The following is a 14,069-nucleotide window of genomic DNA, read 5'->3' on the forward strand; positions in this document are numbered from 1 at the left end:
ATAGGCCTAGGGCTTCTGCAGGACAGTTGCCAAGGAGGAAAAGAGAAGGTTGTCCAGGAGCTTCCCCTAAAGCAGCCTCAGTTCCAGATGGAAAAACCTGTCAACCTTTAAGGAACAGTCAATTCCAAATGTCTCTAAACCCCTCCAGGCCAAGAAAAAGAAGCTTCTAAGTTCTTTGTGGAAGAAAGCATAATCCCAACCAAAAGGAAGCTACAAACCAGTCTACCCGGGTCAGGCAGCATGTTAGTAACACACCCAGAGCAGCACACACAGGAATGCAGGGATGGCTCAGGAGCAGGACGCACAGCCCTACAGCTCATCACGACCAGAGCCTGGAGAAAAGAAGTCCCGTGATCCCTCTTGGGGACTGCGGGGGAGGGGGGCGGTGCACGATCACATGCGAGAAGTCCTCCCTGCACCTTTGAGTGCCTGCTTGGTTCTGCTAGGGAGGTTCTGGCATCTCAAGTTCGTTAACGGTAGACCCCAGTGCAGAGGGCACACAGCCACGTGGCCTGGTGGCATCACTGCCAGCCGCTGGTGTACGCCTACTCGTTAGCTCCGGCGTCCGTGGTGGGCATACCCCCAGCAGTAGGGCCAGCCCAGCCCAGAGCTGTACCCCCTCCACTGTGGCCCGACCCCCTGACTGCATTCCCACACACAATTCGCAGGTCCCAGTGCGGATTAGCGGAATCCTGCAGTTATGGGGGTGCATGTGCCAGATCCTGCAGGACCAAGTTCGCACCTGAGCCCCACACCCCAAAGATGCTGAGATGAGATCCCTTCTGTGGGTCTAGAGTCAATGGGTGAAGGAGGGGGTAGTGGAGGTTGAACAGAGCCAGCGTTCTCCCTAAGACCATGAGGCTCTCAGGATTTATAGAGAAAGAAAAGGCAAGTCACCCACTGGGGAGCCCAGCTGCATCCACTGCAAAGGGGCTTGGAGGACTTGGCGGTTCCAGGTTCTCCACTTCCTCTGAGCCCCTCCGAGGTCCAGGGTCCCATTTCAGTGCCCCAGTTTTTCATTAGAAAGTTGGTGAGGCTCTAAGTGCAGCCGACATCGTCACTGCACAGCTCACAGTTAAATGCCGTGTTTGAGCCCTCACTACAGCCCTGTGCCTGTCGCAGGGGCTTCTCGGGGGCCACGGAGCCCTCCGACTCCCGGGCCGTGACCCAAGCTCGTCGTTCTCTTCCTGTGTGTGCTCCAGGACGTTTGGGAGAGGCTGCCCCATGCCACAGCCCCTGTGGCCACTGCCACTGCCTGAACAGCCATGTGCGGTGGCACCTGAGCTCCCACAGCCCCTGATTTGGTGGGCACACCACAGCCCCCGTGGGGAGATCACCCCACACCATGACTCTCCCTTCCCAACTAACACAGCCCTGCAGTCAGACCCCAGATCCATCTTTGAGCGTGTGGTGATGGGGACCGCTCTTGGTACCAACATATGCATCAGTCAGGGGCGCTTTGGAGACAGACCACACCAGTGATTGACATAGTGAGGGTTTAATAGACTCACTCGTTAGCCATGAAGGTGTCAGTTAGGTACCTGGTAGAAGGAACTCCAGGGACCATGGAAGTAGCAACTACAGAGTTGGAAGTCGGATGACCCAGCCTCTCCAGACACTGTCGCTGACGGCCCTCAGCTTGGTGACCATTGCCCCACGTCGTACTTCCTGGCCACACCTTTGTGCCTGGCATTGTGCCTCCCTCCTCTCATCTGACTGGGGTTGGCTTGGGGGCTCAGGGACAGTCAGACCACCCCAGCCCCTTCCCTCCTGGCCAGGATACCCAAGGCCCAACATCAGGAAGCAGGTGTGTAGAAGGGGTGTAGAAGGGAGACTCCCCCGGACAGGACTCTCACCCCAGCTCTCTGAGTGCTCCAGAAATGCCCAACTTCCTCCAGCCTTTCCCTTCTCTGAGCCGGGCCCCCCATGCCTGCCTGCCGCACGGATGGGCAGACCCAAGGAGAGATCTGAATCCTGCCCTATAGAGGCCCAGAGACAGCTGCCAGATGGGGCTGGCCTCCATGCAGAGGACAGCAGATGGCCCACAACTGTCCTGCCTGGCGGTGGGGGGGCGGTGTGTAGCAGGAGAGGGCTGGGCCCAGCAGTCAGGGGCAGGTGTCTGCTGGGCCTGAGAAGAGCTCCCTGCCCATAGCAGCAGTGACCGGGGCTAACTCCTAGACCTGCCCTGGTCCCAAGGTTGTTAAGGGAGGTGGTAACCCCCTCCCCACTCCCGTGGTGGGCTGGGCCTCCAACTTCACATCTCACATCTTTCGTCCAAGCGACAGGGAGGGGTGAGCAGGGAGCGTCCACCAGCCCTGAGCTCACCCAGGAGGAAAGATTAAAATCCACCCTCCAGAGTGTCCCAGTCAGCAGTGGGACTGGGACTCACTGCATCCAGGGACCTGGCTGGGGCTGGATGTCTGGAGCTCCTTTGCTGGTTTCTCTTGGCTGCCAGGTCCCTGAGCACTGTCTTGCTTGCCCCCCACCCCCCGAATGGACAAGCTCAGCACCTCGGCTCGCCGGACTCTCGCTTGCTCACAGCGTGCCTTTCGCTGACAGAGCTGCAGATGGAACTCCTGAGCAGGGCTGGGGTGGGAGAAGCGGGCTGAGCTCCAGCCCTCCGCCAGCATCTGCATCTGGGCAGGCTTGTGGCGGCATAAGGAGAGGCGCTCTGGCAGGGCTGAGCTGCCTGCGGAGTCGAGGGCCACCACGCCCCACGAAGCAGTTTCTGGCTGGCCAGGCTGGTCCCTGGCCTGCCCCAAGCGCCCCAGGAAGAGCCGTCCTGGCCTCTTACTCCCCCAACCTCAACTTCCTCCCGTTCCAGGACAGCAGCCCAGGCAGCCTCCAGGCCAGGCTACCAGCTCCTCGCTCTGGGTGGGGTTCCCAACCTTCGGATGGGGTGGGTGCCAGGAGGCAGACAGTGGGCTGAGTAGAGCCTTGCCTGGGCTCTGGGGGTCCTGTCTGGTAACCGCCCCCGCAGAGCTGTCTTCCTCCCAGGGTGGGGCCAAAAGGAGAGGCTGCCTGAGCAGGGTCTGGGCACCGACGACCCTACCCTGTCACCCTTCCAGAGCCCCAAGGGCCTGGGGGGACCATTTGTTCCATGGGATTCTGAAACAGAAGCAGAACTGTGCTGATACTCAAGCCGGGCCTGAAGAATGGAAACCTGGCTTCTGGCGGGACCTGCTCTGCCCAGAGTCCCCAGCCCCCATCAGCAGGGCACCTGATTCACTCCCAGAAGCACTGGGATGCTTCTGTGTCCAGAAGGTTCTCTCCCGACCCTCACCTCTTCCAAAACTTCCACCAGTCATGGCCCCTGGAGCCCACCAGTCTCACTAGAGAGAGAAGTGATGAGATCCCCTAGCAGGGGCTTTGCAACCCCTGTGGCCAGTGTAGCTCTCTGGTCCCTGGGTCTCGGGCAGGGTGGGGAGAAGGGTCTAACCCTAACCCTTGTGGCCCCTTTGGACTGTAGAACCGAGGAGGGAGGAGGGGTCAGGACCGCAGGGAGCCCTGTGCTCCCTGAGTGGCCCTCTGCCCCCTCCCCCGACACCAAACCCAGATGGAACGCCCCACCTGTGCTTGGAGTTGTTCCCTGTCTCCAGGGACCCACGTCTGCATCACAAAGGAGGCCGGAAGCCTCAGTGGGGCCCCGCCTGAAGCCACTGCTCTCCGGCCCCTGGGAGCCCTCCCACCTGGCCCCTGCTCACCGAAGCACTAGGCCATCCCGACCCAGCCTTCTGAGACCTGCCCGTGGGAGGGCGGCCGTTCCTGAGTGACCTGGAGGTGAGCCAAGTGTGGGTCCAGCCCACAGGCCAGCTTCCCTAGGCAGCACCCGGGTGCTCCCGACAAGCACCCAGCCTGTCCCCCGGGGGCCGGGCAGAGTGTTTTCCGCGCAGCCCGGACCCTGGGGCAGGCATCCCCACACACACGGCGTTTTCCTCCCCGAAGGAACCCCCTTTCCCTGGCCAGCCACCACAGACCCCTTTCCTGATTCTCTAGCGCTGGGCTGGGCGCTCAGCCCTTGGGAGGAGACTTAGTGCGTGCACCTCTCGGCCTTAGCGGGTCCCTGGAAGCCCACAGGACAGGAGTGAGGGAGTTCACTAGTTCTGATGGGAGAAAGACCACACTGGTAGACCGGGCCGCGGATGGCCGGGCCAAGGCTCAGACCCGTCCAGCTGAATTGATTCAGCCAGCAGATGGTGGTGGACGGCTCGCGGGCACCACTCTGGGTGCTGGGGGCCCAGGAAGGCCAAGCCCCCCGCCCCCATGGCCCAGACATTCCCCTCGGGGAGGGGGACAACGGGGACAGAATAGGCACAGAGGCTGAATTGCCCATCCAGTGGCAAAACCGCCATCAGGCCTGGGGTCAGCCTGGCTCCAGTGAATACGGACCCAGGGAAGGCTTCACTGGGATGGTGACCTTGAGCAAGGACTTTTGGAGAGTGAGGGGAGAGCAGACAGGAATCTGGGGGAAGGACAAAACCCCTGAGGCGGGGTCTGTCTGGGGGTGTGGTGGGGAGGACCAGAGTGGGTGCAGAGAGAGGTGACTAGGTCCCCGGGGATCCTGAGATCAGAGCCGGCCCAGCTTCTCTGCTCAGTCAGGTCATGGGCCTGGTGACCCCTGGTGTTGGCAGGGAGGAAACTCTCCCCCTCCCGCTCCCAGGCAGGACTAGGGTTGCCTTCCTCAGGCGTCTCCCCAACTCCCCACCCAGCCTGGTGCAGGGTAGGCGCTGGGACTCCATAGCAGAGGTGTGGTGGGCGTCGAGGACCCGGAGTCTGCCTCGGGGAGGGGCAGCCCTCTATCCTCCGCCCCAGACGCAGCTGTCCGGGGCGGGGCTCTGCACACGCACACACACGTGTGTGCATCCTCACACATGCACACACAGAAGGCCCACGCATGCACACACTTACGTAAGGGAGAACACCCAGACCCCAGAGCCTGTGCCACAAGCAGCATGCCCCCTCTGCACACCGTGGCAGCCCCGAGTGTCCACCACCAACGCCCACCTCCTGGCGTGGTCCCTCAAAGGACCAGGCAGGGTCCTTTGAGGAAGGGAGGCACGGGAGCGGCACACCCCCCAGGTGACCGTTAGAGCTGGTCTGCCTGTTCCTGCCTGGCCTTCTGGTCACTGCCTGCTTGGGCGCAGGTCCTTCTGGTCTCCCCCACCCCCCATTCCTGGGCTCTAGGCAGGAAAGGTGGGCAGGGGGCCCAGAGGCTCTCACCACCTCCCAGAGGGTTTTCCTGACCCGGTGTCCAGGCCCGTTGATCCAGGACTCCCTCTCCCAGCCCCCGGCAGGCTCCATAGCAGTAGCCATGGGAGCTGGGCTGGCTGGGTCCCTAGGGTCCCCCTGCAGCTGTGAGCAGAGGGTCCCCTGGGCCTCCCCTTCAGAGAGCGGGCGTGGAGAAACTGACCTTGGCAAAAGCTGCCACCATGGCTGGCGCGCTGGGCACCTGCCCCCCCGTTGCCTCGGGCACTCAGGACTCTGGCCCAGGGTAGGTGCTGCAAGCCAGAGACACGGGCTGCGCCCGAATGTCCTCGGGTGTGGACTTGGCAATGGGAAAGCCAACGTCCTCCAAGGACCAGCACCTGCTCCCAGCTAGGATCAGGCCTCCCAGGCTCGGGCAGGGCATCAGGGGCTCCTCACACATCTCCCCTGCCCTGGTGTCCCCACCCTGGCCAGACACAGCCCCGGCCCTTGGCCTTGGGGTTTCTCAGCTGTGCACTTTCCCCTGGCTAGAGACTTGGTGATGGGGAAGCCTGAAAGCCCAGTAGGGGTGGTGGAGATTGCCGGCTGTTCGGGACAGAAGCACCGAGGCTTCCTGGAGGGGGGGCTGCTGCTGCTGCTGCTGCTGGTGACAGGCGCCCTGGTGGCCCTGGGCCTCCTCTACGCCGCCAACAGCAGAGGTAAGTGAAGGCGCCCCCCCACCGCTACCTCCCCCAACCCTGATGAGCCAGTCTTGTCAAACTGGGCAGGGGGGTTCTGCCCTGGGCGCTGACAGGCAGGGGTCGGGCAGCCCCTACCAGAAGGCCCTGTCCAGGGCGGGCTGGCGCTGGCGAGTTCTGCAGGCTCTGCGCTGCGGGTGCTGCGGGACTCCTGAGATGCACAGACCAGGTCTCCCGCACCGTCCGCGCAGCCCCCTCCCCTCCCGCAGTCATCGACCGCGCCCCACAGGTCACAGTCGGCCCAGCCCAGCGCAGGACTCTGTGGACACCCCACCCCCGGCCCATCCCCTCGGCTCACCTGTGTCTCGGCCGCTGGTCGGGAAGGACCTGCTGGGATTCCAACCCCCACCCCCACCCCCACGCCCACTGGCTGAGGGTTGCGGCCTCCCGGACCGGCTCTGCTTACTGTGAGATGGTGGGAGGGGTCAGCCTGGGGTCCCAGAACGACGGGGCGTGGCCAACACTGCCTCTTCTGCTCCCCTCCCCGGCCCAGCCCCCCGCCCCCTCCCCGCGTGGTGGCCGTGGAGGGGCTGTGCCTGGCTTGGGTTGGGGGAGGGGCGTGCAAGCCACGCCCCCTGCTGCCTTCGGGCACCACCTCAGGCGGTGCACTCCGGGGTTCACGGGACTCAGGAGAGGTGCTCCCCTGGCACTCTCAACAGTTGGGTGTCACAGCCTCTATCCCTAGAACGTTCCCCCACTGGCTGGGCCAGGGCTGTCTGCTCTGCGGTGGACCCTGCGTCCATTGCTAGTCTGTGGGTGTGACCGACGTCCCAGCCAGGGCCACTCCCAGCCTGTGCACGTGCCTGCGGGCCCCTGTCAGCTGCTCTGGTCTCTGGCCCGTCAAGGTCTCCTGCAGGGTAGATGGGCTCTGCTGCATGGGCAGGGGACAGGGAAAGGTCCGCTGGCTGCACGGAGCCTCGGGGAGCCCAGACCTCCAGGAGCCTTTGTTCAGGGCTCACTGGGCTGGAAACACCTTGGTTGGAGGCTTCCAGAGGACGGCCCCGACCCCTACCCAGTCTGCCTTCTTCTCCTTGTGGTCTCCTAAGTACAAATGGGGACTCAGCCGGGGCTCCTCCCTCCAAACCCCGTGCCCCCACCCGCAGACGTGACCTGCCAGCTCATCTCGCCCGGCCCTGGTGTCCACGGGGGGTTTACACGCAGCATTGCTGTTTATGTTCAAGCGCTTTCTCACTCCCATGAGGATCTTTTCCACTGACTCATGAGTTATTTCAAAAAATTTTTTTAATCAAGATGCATGGAGATCTTCCTAGTTACCCTTTTTTTTATTGGTTTCTGCGTTAACTGCGCTGTTGTCGGAAACCGTGGTTTATGGGGCACTGACTCCTCGGTATTTGCTGAGTCGCTGCAGGACTAACCCATGGTCCCCGCTGCCAGCATCCGCACGAGTGGGGGAGGACGCCTGACTGTGACAGTTAGATGAAGCCGGAGATGCAGGTCCCTCCGTGACACCAGTCAGGTCTTCTCCCTGTTTGGGATTTTTGTGTGTTAAGTCTTGTGCTAGAGAACCGTGCTGGGTAGCCATTTGCCCACGTTGAGGCTACGCTGTTGTGAGTACAAATCTAGAATTCACGTATCTTCCAAGACCCCGCATGGCATAATGACCCTTTCTACCTTGATGCCGTTTGCCTCAAATTCTGTTTCATCTGGTACAAGCCTGACTCCCTGGGCCCGCTCGCTTAGCCGGTTTTCTTCCATTTTTCTTTCGAACGTTGTGTGTCTCCTGCTTTCGCTGTGTCTCTTGCAACAATGCATAGCTGAACTGGGGTCCTTGTCTCTTCCCTGAAGCAGAGTCTCTGTGCGTTCACCATGATTACTGCAGAGTCTGGTTTTTCTGTTGTGTTCTTTCATGCTTCTCACACCGCTATTAGTTTGTTCTCTGCTCTCCCAACGCCAGCTCGCAGGTTTTCGATCCTTGTCCTTTAAGGGGTTATCTTAGATTTTTTTGTTGTTGTTTAAATAGTTGTTATTTTAAAAGTCAGAGATGAAGCCTTTTCAGAACATCAAACGTTTTTATAGAAATTACAGTGGGCGATAGAGCCCCTCCTGGAATCCTGCTCCCACGGGCAGCGACAATCACTGTCCAGCACAGAGGCCAGCAAACCACGGCCCGTTTGGCAAATAAAGCTTTATTAGAACACAGCTGTGCCCACTTATTCATGTACTGTCTTTGGGTATTTTCTTGCTATAATTAAGTTACATAGGTGAGACAGGGTCTTTATGTGACTCACAAAGCCTAAAATACTGATTACTTGGCCCTTCACAGAAAAAATACTGCCCACTCCTGGATGCGTGTGTCTTCCCGTCCAAGCCTTGACTATGAAACTTTTACTGTTGCCGCGGGATGGCGAGGAGGCATTATAAGGTTGTGAACACCCAGGCGTGCCGGCTGCCCCAAATCTCCCTGTGTGACCTTGGCAGGTTTCCTTCATGCCTCTGTGCCTCAGTTTCCCTACCTGTAAAGTGGAACATAGCATAGTACATACGTTAGAGGCTTCCTTGAGGGCCCCGGGTTTAATACATCAATAACACTTAGAAAAATGTCTACGTCTGTCATGCTGTTCGCGATCAGATGTCATAGCAAAATGGTGCATTTGGTCATTTCCCAGGGTGGTGGTTGACATGCTGAAGGGAAGGCAGATTGATTTCCCTACGCCAGCGAGGTCCTGCCTGCCCAACAGCGGTGCATCTGTGCTTTGGGGTAAAGCCACCGGCATCGTTTACGGTTTTCTCCTGAATATTATTCACAGCTAAGCTCTCTGCCAGGGTCCAGTTTCCTCGGCATGAGCAGCCGCCCTGTTCAAGAGGTTTCCTCTTTTACCGTCAAATTATCTCATTACGAGCCTGTCTTTACCCGTCTCCAGTATCAACCTCTTGCTCATAAGATAGATTTTTAGCTCGTTGTGGGACGCGGCTTGAGGGCAAAGTAGTAATAGCTCAGCAACAGCGCTCACTGCTGACTCCCGTCCGCGCGAGTCTGTTCCAAATGACATTTCTCAATCTCGGAGTTCTTTTCCGAACCTCTCTGGTCTTTTCTCCAAATAATTCCTGAGAAGTGACCAGCTTCTACTGTCGCACAAGTAGTGACACTCGCTGTCTCTGTCCCGAAATCTTCATCTGGTGAACTTCCCGTCCCTCTGAGCTCTGTTTTCTCTGTCTTTGGTATTATTCACTCTGACCGTTGAGGCATCAGGCTGTGAAAATTCATGGTGTTCATTCGGCTCTAGAGAGGCTGCGCTCCCCGAATCTCAGCCGGGATGCCCCATGTTTACCGTGGGAAGCGGCACACGATCTTTCTGAATGTTGGGTCTCTCCCTCTCTCCCATTGTCAAATTCTGATTCTGTGCGTCCTCGATCCCCCGTCCCATCCCCTGTGTCTCTGGAGAGTTTCCATCTCTGACTTTATCCTTCTGAGTCAGTCACTCTGAAGCACATTCCATCTCCCTAAACCTCTCTTCCCCCATATTCTATCTGCAGAAAATTTCCCCCAAAACCCTGCGATAACTTGGAACCCATACACTTTAGGACACTGCCTTTTCTCACACGTATGAATTAAAATGTTGATTGTGCTTTTGCAAAATGTCAATTCTTCAAAAATACATCTGAATATTTCTGTACCGCAGTGCAGGCAAGGTTTAGACAAAACGCCGTAATCAGAGGGGTAAGCTGTCACTCCGGTTTCAACCAGCAAAGGAAACTGCAGCTCAGGGGAAAAATCCACTTTGGGTTTTTTTTTTTTTTTTTTATTTAATCTCAGTGGGGGCACTGGGTGGCTCAGTGGGTTGAGCCTCCGACTACTGGTTTCAGCTCAGGTCATGATCTCAGGGTTGTGGGATGGAGACCTGCCATGGGCTCCCTGCTGAGCGCAGAGTCTAAGAGTCTTCCTGTCTCCCTCTCCCTCCTCTTCTGCTCCTCCCCCCACTCATGGGCACTCCGTGTGTTTGTGTGTGTGTGTGTGTGTGTGTGTGTGTGTGTGTGTGTGTCTCTATCTCCCTAAAAAAAACAAATAAATGGGGGCTCCTGGGTGGCTCAGTGGGTTAAAGCCGCTGCCTTCAGCTCAGGTCATGATCTCAGGGTCCTGGGATCGAGCCCCACATCGGGCTCTCTGCTCAGCAGGGAGCCTGCTTCCTCCTCTCTCTCTCTGCCTACCTCTCTGCCTGCTTGTGATCTCTCTCTGTCAAATAAATAAATAAAAGCTTAAAATAAATAAATAAGACGTATTTAAAATGCGTTAATATCAAAAGTAAGCAGGTGCAAAATTAAAATTTGATAAATAAATAAATAAATAAATAAATGGAATCCTTAAAAAATTTAACCTCAGCTACTACATTCTTCTGTGTTTCTAGAATTTATAATTTATTCTTTCACAAACTTATTCTTTTTAATGTTTCACAACCTTGTTTTCAATGTTTTCTTTTACTTCTTCAATATACTTGGAATATTTTCTGCGTCAGGGAGGTATTGCTGCCGCACAAGCACCCAGCACCCAGGAATGAGAACAGCCCTCGTCTGTGGGGACAGCCCTGCACACCCGGGGGGGCGGCAGTCAGCTGCGCCGGGTTGGGCGACTCTGTTCCACATGAACTGACACCCACCCCACACCCCTGCCCCAAGCACCAGCAAGCAGGCCTGGGCAGGTGCCTCTGCTGGCAGAAGTCTGAGAGGACAGCGGGAAGCACGCAGGCCTCCTGGGGTCTAGACCCAGAACTGGAATAGTGTCCAGGAGCACCACTGCCACCTCATTCTGTGGCCAAAGCAAGCCGTGCGGCCAACCCACGGGCAAGAGAGGGAGAAGATGTCCTCTGGCAAAGGCATGGGGCAGAGCGGGGTCTGGATTTGGGGCCATCATGCCCCATACCTTCGGATCAGAGTCCCCAAATATAAAATCCTTGGGGATCACGGTTCCGTGTCTGTTTTGCTCTTGTGGGAGCTTGTCTTGGCGTCAGCGTGAATCCATGCTCGCCCTGGCTGCCTCTGTGGGGACCCTGTCTCTCGGGCCAGCAAACTTCCCTCGAGAGAACTTGTGTGTTTGTTTCCATCGAGCACCTGGGGAGGCCCCCAGCCTGCGCCTGCTGGAGCTAAGTGTCTCACCCTGAGGTTTCCTTGGCCACACAGTGCTGTGCTGTCGCACCCACAGCCACATGACAACCAGCCCACCTTCCCCAGGGAGGAGGCTCTTTTCCACCTGTCGGAGATTTCTGCCGCCTTCTTTTTTGAGAGACATGAAGAAGAGACAGAGGGAACATAAATTATTCATGTCAAGGCCAGAAGAGCAAAACTTGCAGAAAAAATGTCAAAAAAATTTTTTTCAAAAGATTTTTTTTAACATAGAGAGTCTATGTGAAAATAATTCACGTATTACAGAAGTTATGGGAACAGAGAGAACGAAGAGTGGATTCTGTGTCAGTGGGCATTAAGGACAGCTGCTCCCATCTGGACTTACAAAGTAGGAGGACATCCTTCTTGGGGCTTCCTCTGCCGTCTTTCCCACTGATCCCATGTTAGCACCATAGGAAGCTTCATTTCTATTCGGCCTTTGTGTCAGAAGGGCCTTGCTGTTTTGCATCCCAGTTAATAATTGGGGTGTCTGGGTGGCTCAGTCAGTTAGGCATCCGACCCTTGATCTCAGCTCAGGTCACAATCTCGGGATCGTGAGAGGGAGCCCTGTGTCAGGCTGTGTCTGTACTGGGCGTAGATCCTGCTTAACGTTCTCTCTCCCTCTAGCTCTGCCCCTTCCTCCCTAATAATAATAATAATAATGTCCCACAGGTCCTATATTCTGTGTTCCAGTGGTTTTAAAAGTAATTTAAAAGCTTCTTAGAATAGCTTCAGGCTCAGGCAATATTACAAAGATGGCACAGTGCGGTATGACCACTCCAGCATCCCCTGTTAACATGTGCTCTGCTCACTGAGATACATTGTTGCAAGTAATGAACTACCATCACTATCTGACAATTAATTAAGGCTACATTTTGTTCTGATTTCCTCTGTTCATCCCTCACACCATCCTGTCCCAGGATCCTGCGGGACGGCACATGACATCATTCATTAAGTCTCCTTAGGCTACTCTTGGCCATGATGGTTTCTCAGACTTCCCTTATTCATGATCTTGATAGTTTTGAGGGGTCCTGGCCTTGTATTTTGTGGAATGTCCCTCGGGAATTGCCTGATGGTTCTCTCCATGATTAGACTGGGGTGATGTGTTTTGGGGAGGAAGCCCGGAAGTCAGGCATTTTGGGGAGGAAGCCAGGAAGTCAGGCGGCCACACTTCCGGTGACTGATCACTGTTGCTGACCACAAAGCCTTCATTCGGTTTCTCCACTTCCCCCCTTTCCATTCTGTCTCCTCGGAAAGGAAGCCAGCGGGGGCAGCTGGCTCCCAAGGGGTGGGGAGTTAGAACCACGCCCCTAGACGCAGGGCACCTACGGACACTCTTTGGAATTCTTCTGTATGGGGAAATCTATCAATTTCCCCCACTTCTTTATTTATTCAATGATTTATTTGTGTCGGCATGGACTCATGGACGTGTATTTTATGCTGTGGATTATAATCCAATACTAGTGTATTTTGTCGTGCAGATGGTTGCAGCTTTGGCCACTGGGGGTTCTGACCCACCCCCATCACAGTGGCTTGGGGATTTCGGAGGGGAGGGGAGCACTTCCTTGGTTTCTAGCCATTGAGATGTTCCAGGCTCGTCTTGTATGCTTTCTGCCCACCGTTTCTCCAAGGATCCCTGGTTCCTTTTATAGGGTAACAGTGTTAGAAGCCACACTCGGGTTACTAGGTGTGATCATCACTACCGGGTCACTGCGGGCAGCCACTCTCAGCTGACAGTGGGAGGACGTGTGTGTGTGCACACGCACGCTAACCCACGTGTACACACATCATCTGTAGCGCTTCTCTGTGCAACCCTCTGTGTCTACATCAGTCTACACAGGGGCTTCTAACCCATTGTCACGGGCATCATCCCAGCCTCCCGCCCTGACTGGTCCAACCTCCCGCTGCAGTGGTGAGGAGTCTGGCCATCTGCCTGCCACTTCACACTCCCTCAATCCTAGTGCTCATGCCTGGCATTCCCAAGGGACCAAGTCCACCAACGACCGTACAGCGTGGCTGGACAGCTCCCCTGCCTTGGGTCTTATGTGCCATTCAGGGCCAAGGTGACTTGGGTCAGTACCCTATCCTCACCCCTTTCTGCTGAGTTACTGCATACACGTGGGATGCACTTTGGTTCTTGTGTTCCGTTCCGTCCTGGGACCCGAGACCACCTCAGTGATTTTCACACTTGTGTACATTAAGCTTCTCTCTCTGCGCTGCAGTTGTGTGGGCTTTTGCAGATACTCCAGACACCTTATCCCACTCCCTGTGGCCCCACAAAACAGCGCACTGCCCGGGAATACCCCTCATGCTCCCCGTTCTCTGTCCACCACCCCTACCCCTCACCCCTGCCAAATGCCTGGCGATCATTGTTTATCGCCTCCGTAATTTTGCTCTTTCAGAATGTCGTCTACTTGGAATCACACTATGCAGCATTTTGGGGTGGCCTCTGCACTTAATAGTACACACATAGGATCTATCCGTTCATTGTTTTGTGGCTTGATGGTTTCTCTCTTGTGATTGCTCAATAACAATGCCATCGTGCGGATGTAATGCAGTTTACTCATTCACTCCTCCATTGAAGGACATCATGGTGTCTTCTAGTTTTTTGGGATTGCAAACAAAAATTCTATAAAATTCACACTCAGGTTTCAATATGGACGTAAGTTTTTGAACCAGTTGGGGAAACACTTAGGAGCGGAATTGCAGGACTGTTTGGTTCTGTAAGAAGCTTCCACACTGACTTTTGGCGGGGGAGGGCTGCATTGTTTGGGGATTTGGGGATGTTTTCCTCTGTTTTGTCTTTTTCCTTTGTGCCGTGGTCTGGATCACCCACGGTGACACGGATTCTTTCTTGTTCGGTGTGTTGTGAAGCCTATAAAACTAATTCTTCCATTTATCTGGGCAGATCCGCTTCCCGTCTTCTGTACCAGACCCTTTACTGAACTGTCATAAGCACTGAACGTTTTGTCTGCTATCTGACATCTGGTCACCGGAGTCCACGTCTTCAGA

The 14,069-nt window shown here is 56.2% G+C and overlaps 1 protein-coding gene across 3 annotated transcripts in view; it reads left to right on the forward strand.

The window, feature by feature from the left end:
• Positions 1 to 3,603: 3,603 nt before the first annotated feature.
• MMEL1 (membrane metalloendopeptidase like 1) overlaps positions 3,604 to 14,069 on the forward strand; it is a 30,066-nt gene continuing 19,600 nt past the window's right edge. Inside the window, exons 1-2 of one of the 3 annotated variants that reach the window (XM_047728026.1) lie at positions 3,604 to 3,780; positions 5,737 to 5,903. In XM_047728026.1, coding sequence (XP_047583982.1) covers positions 5,747 to 5,903 — 157 coding nt within the window. In that variant the 5' untranslated portion in view covers positions 3,604 to 3,780; positions 5,737 to 5,746. The remainder of the gene's footprint in view (positions 3,781 to 5,736; positions 5,904 to 14,069) is intronic. The other 2 variants (XM_047728025.1, XM_047728027.1) reach the window with 2 other exon arrangements.

This window comes from Lutra lutra, chromosome 4 (genome assembly GCF_902655055.1).
Source record: "Lutra lutra chromosome 4, mLutLut1.2, whole genome shotgun sequence".
NCBI classification, from domain to species: domain Eukaryota; kingdom Metazoa; phylum Chordata; class Mammalia; order Carnivora; family Mustelidae; genus Lutra; species Lutra lutra.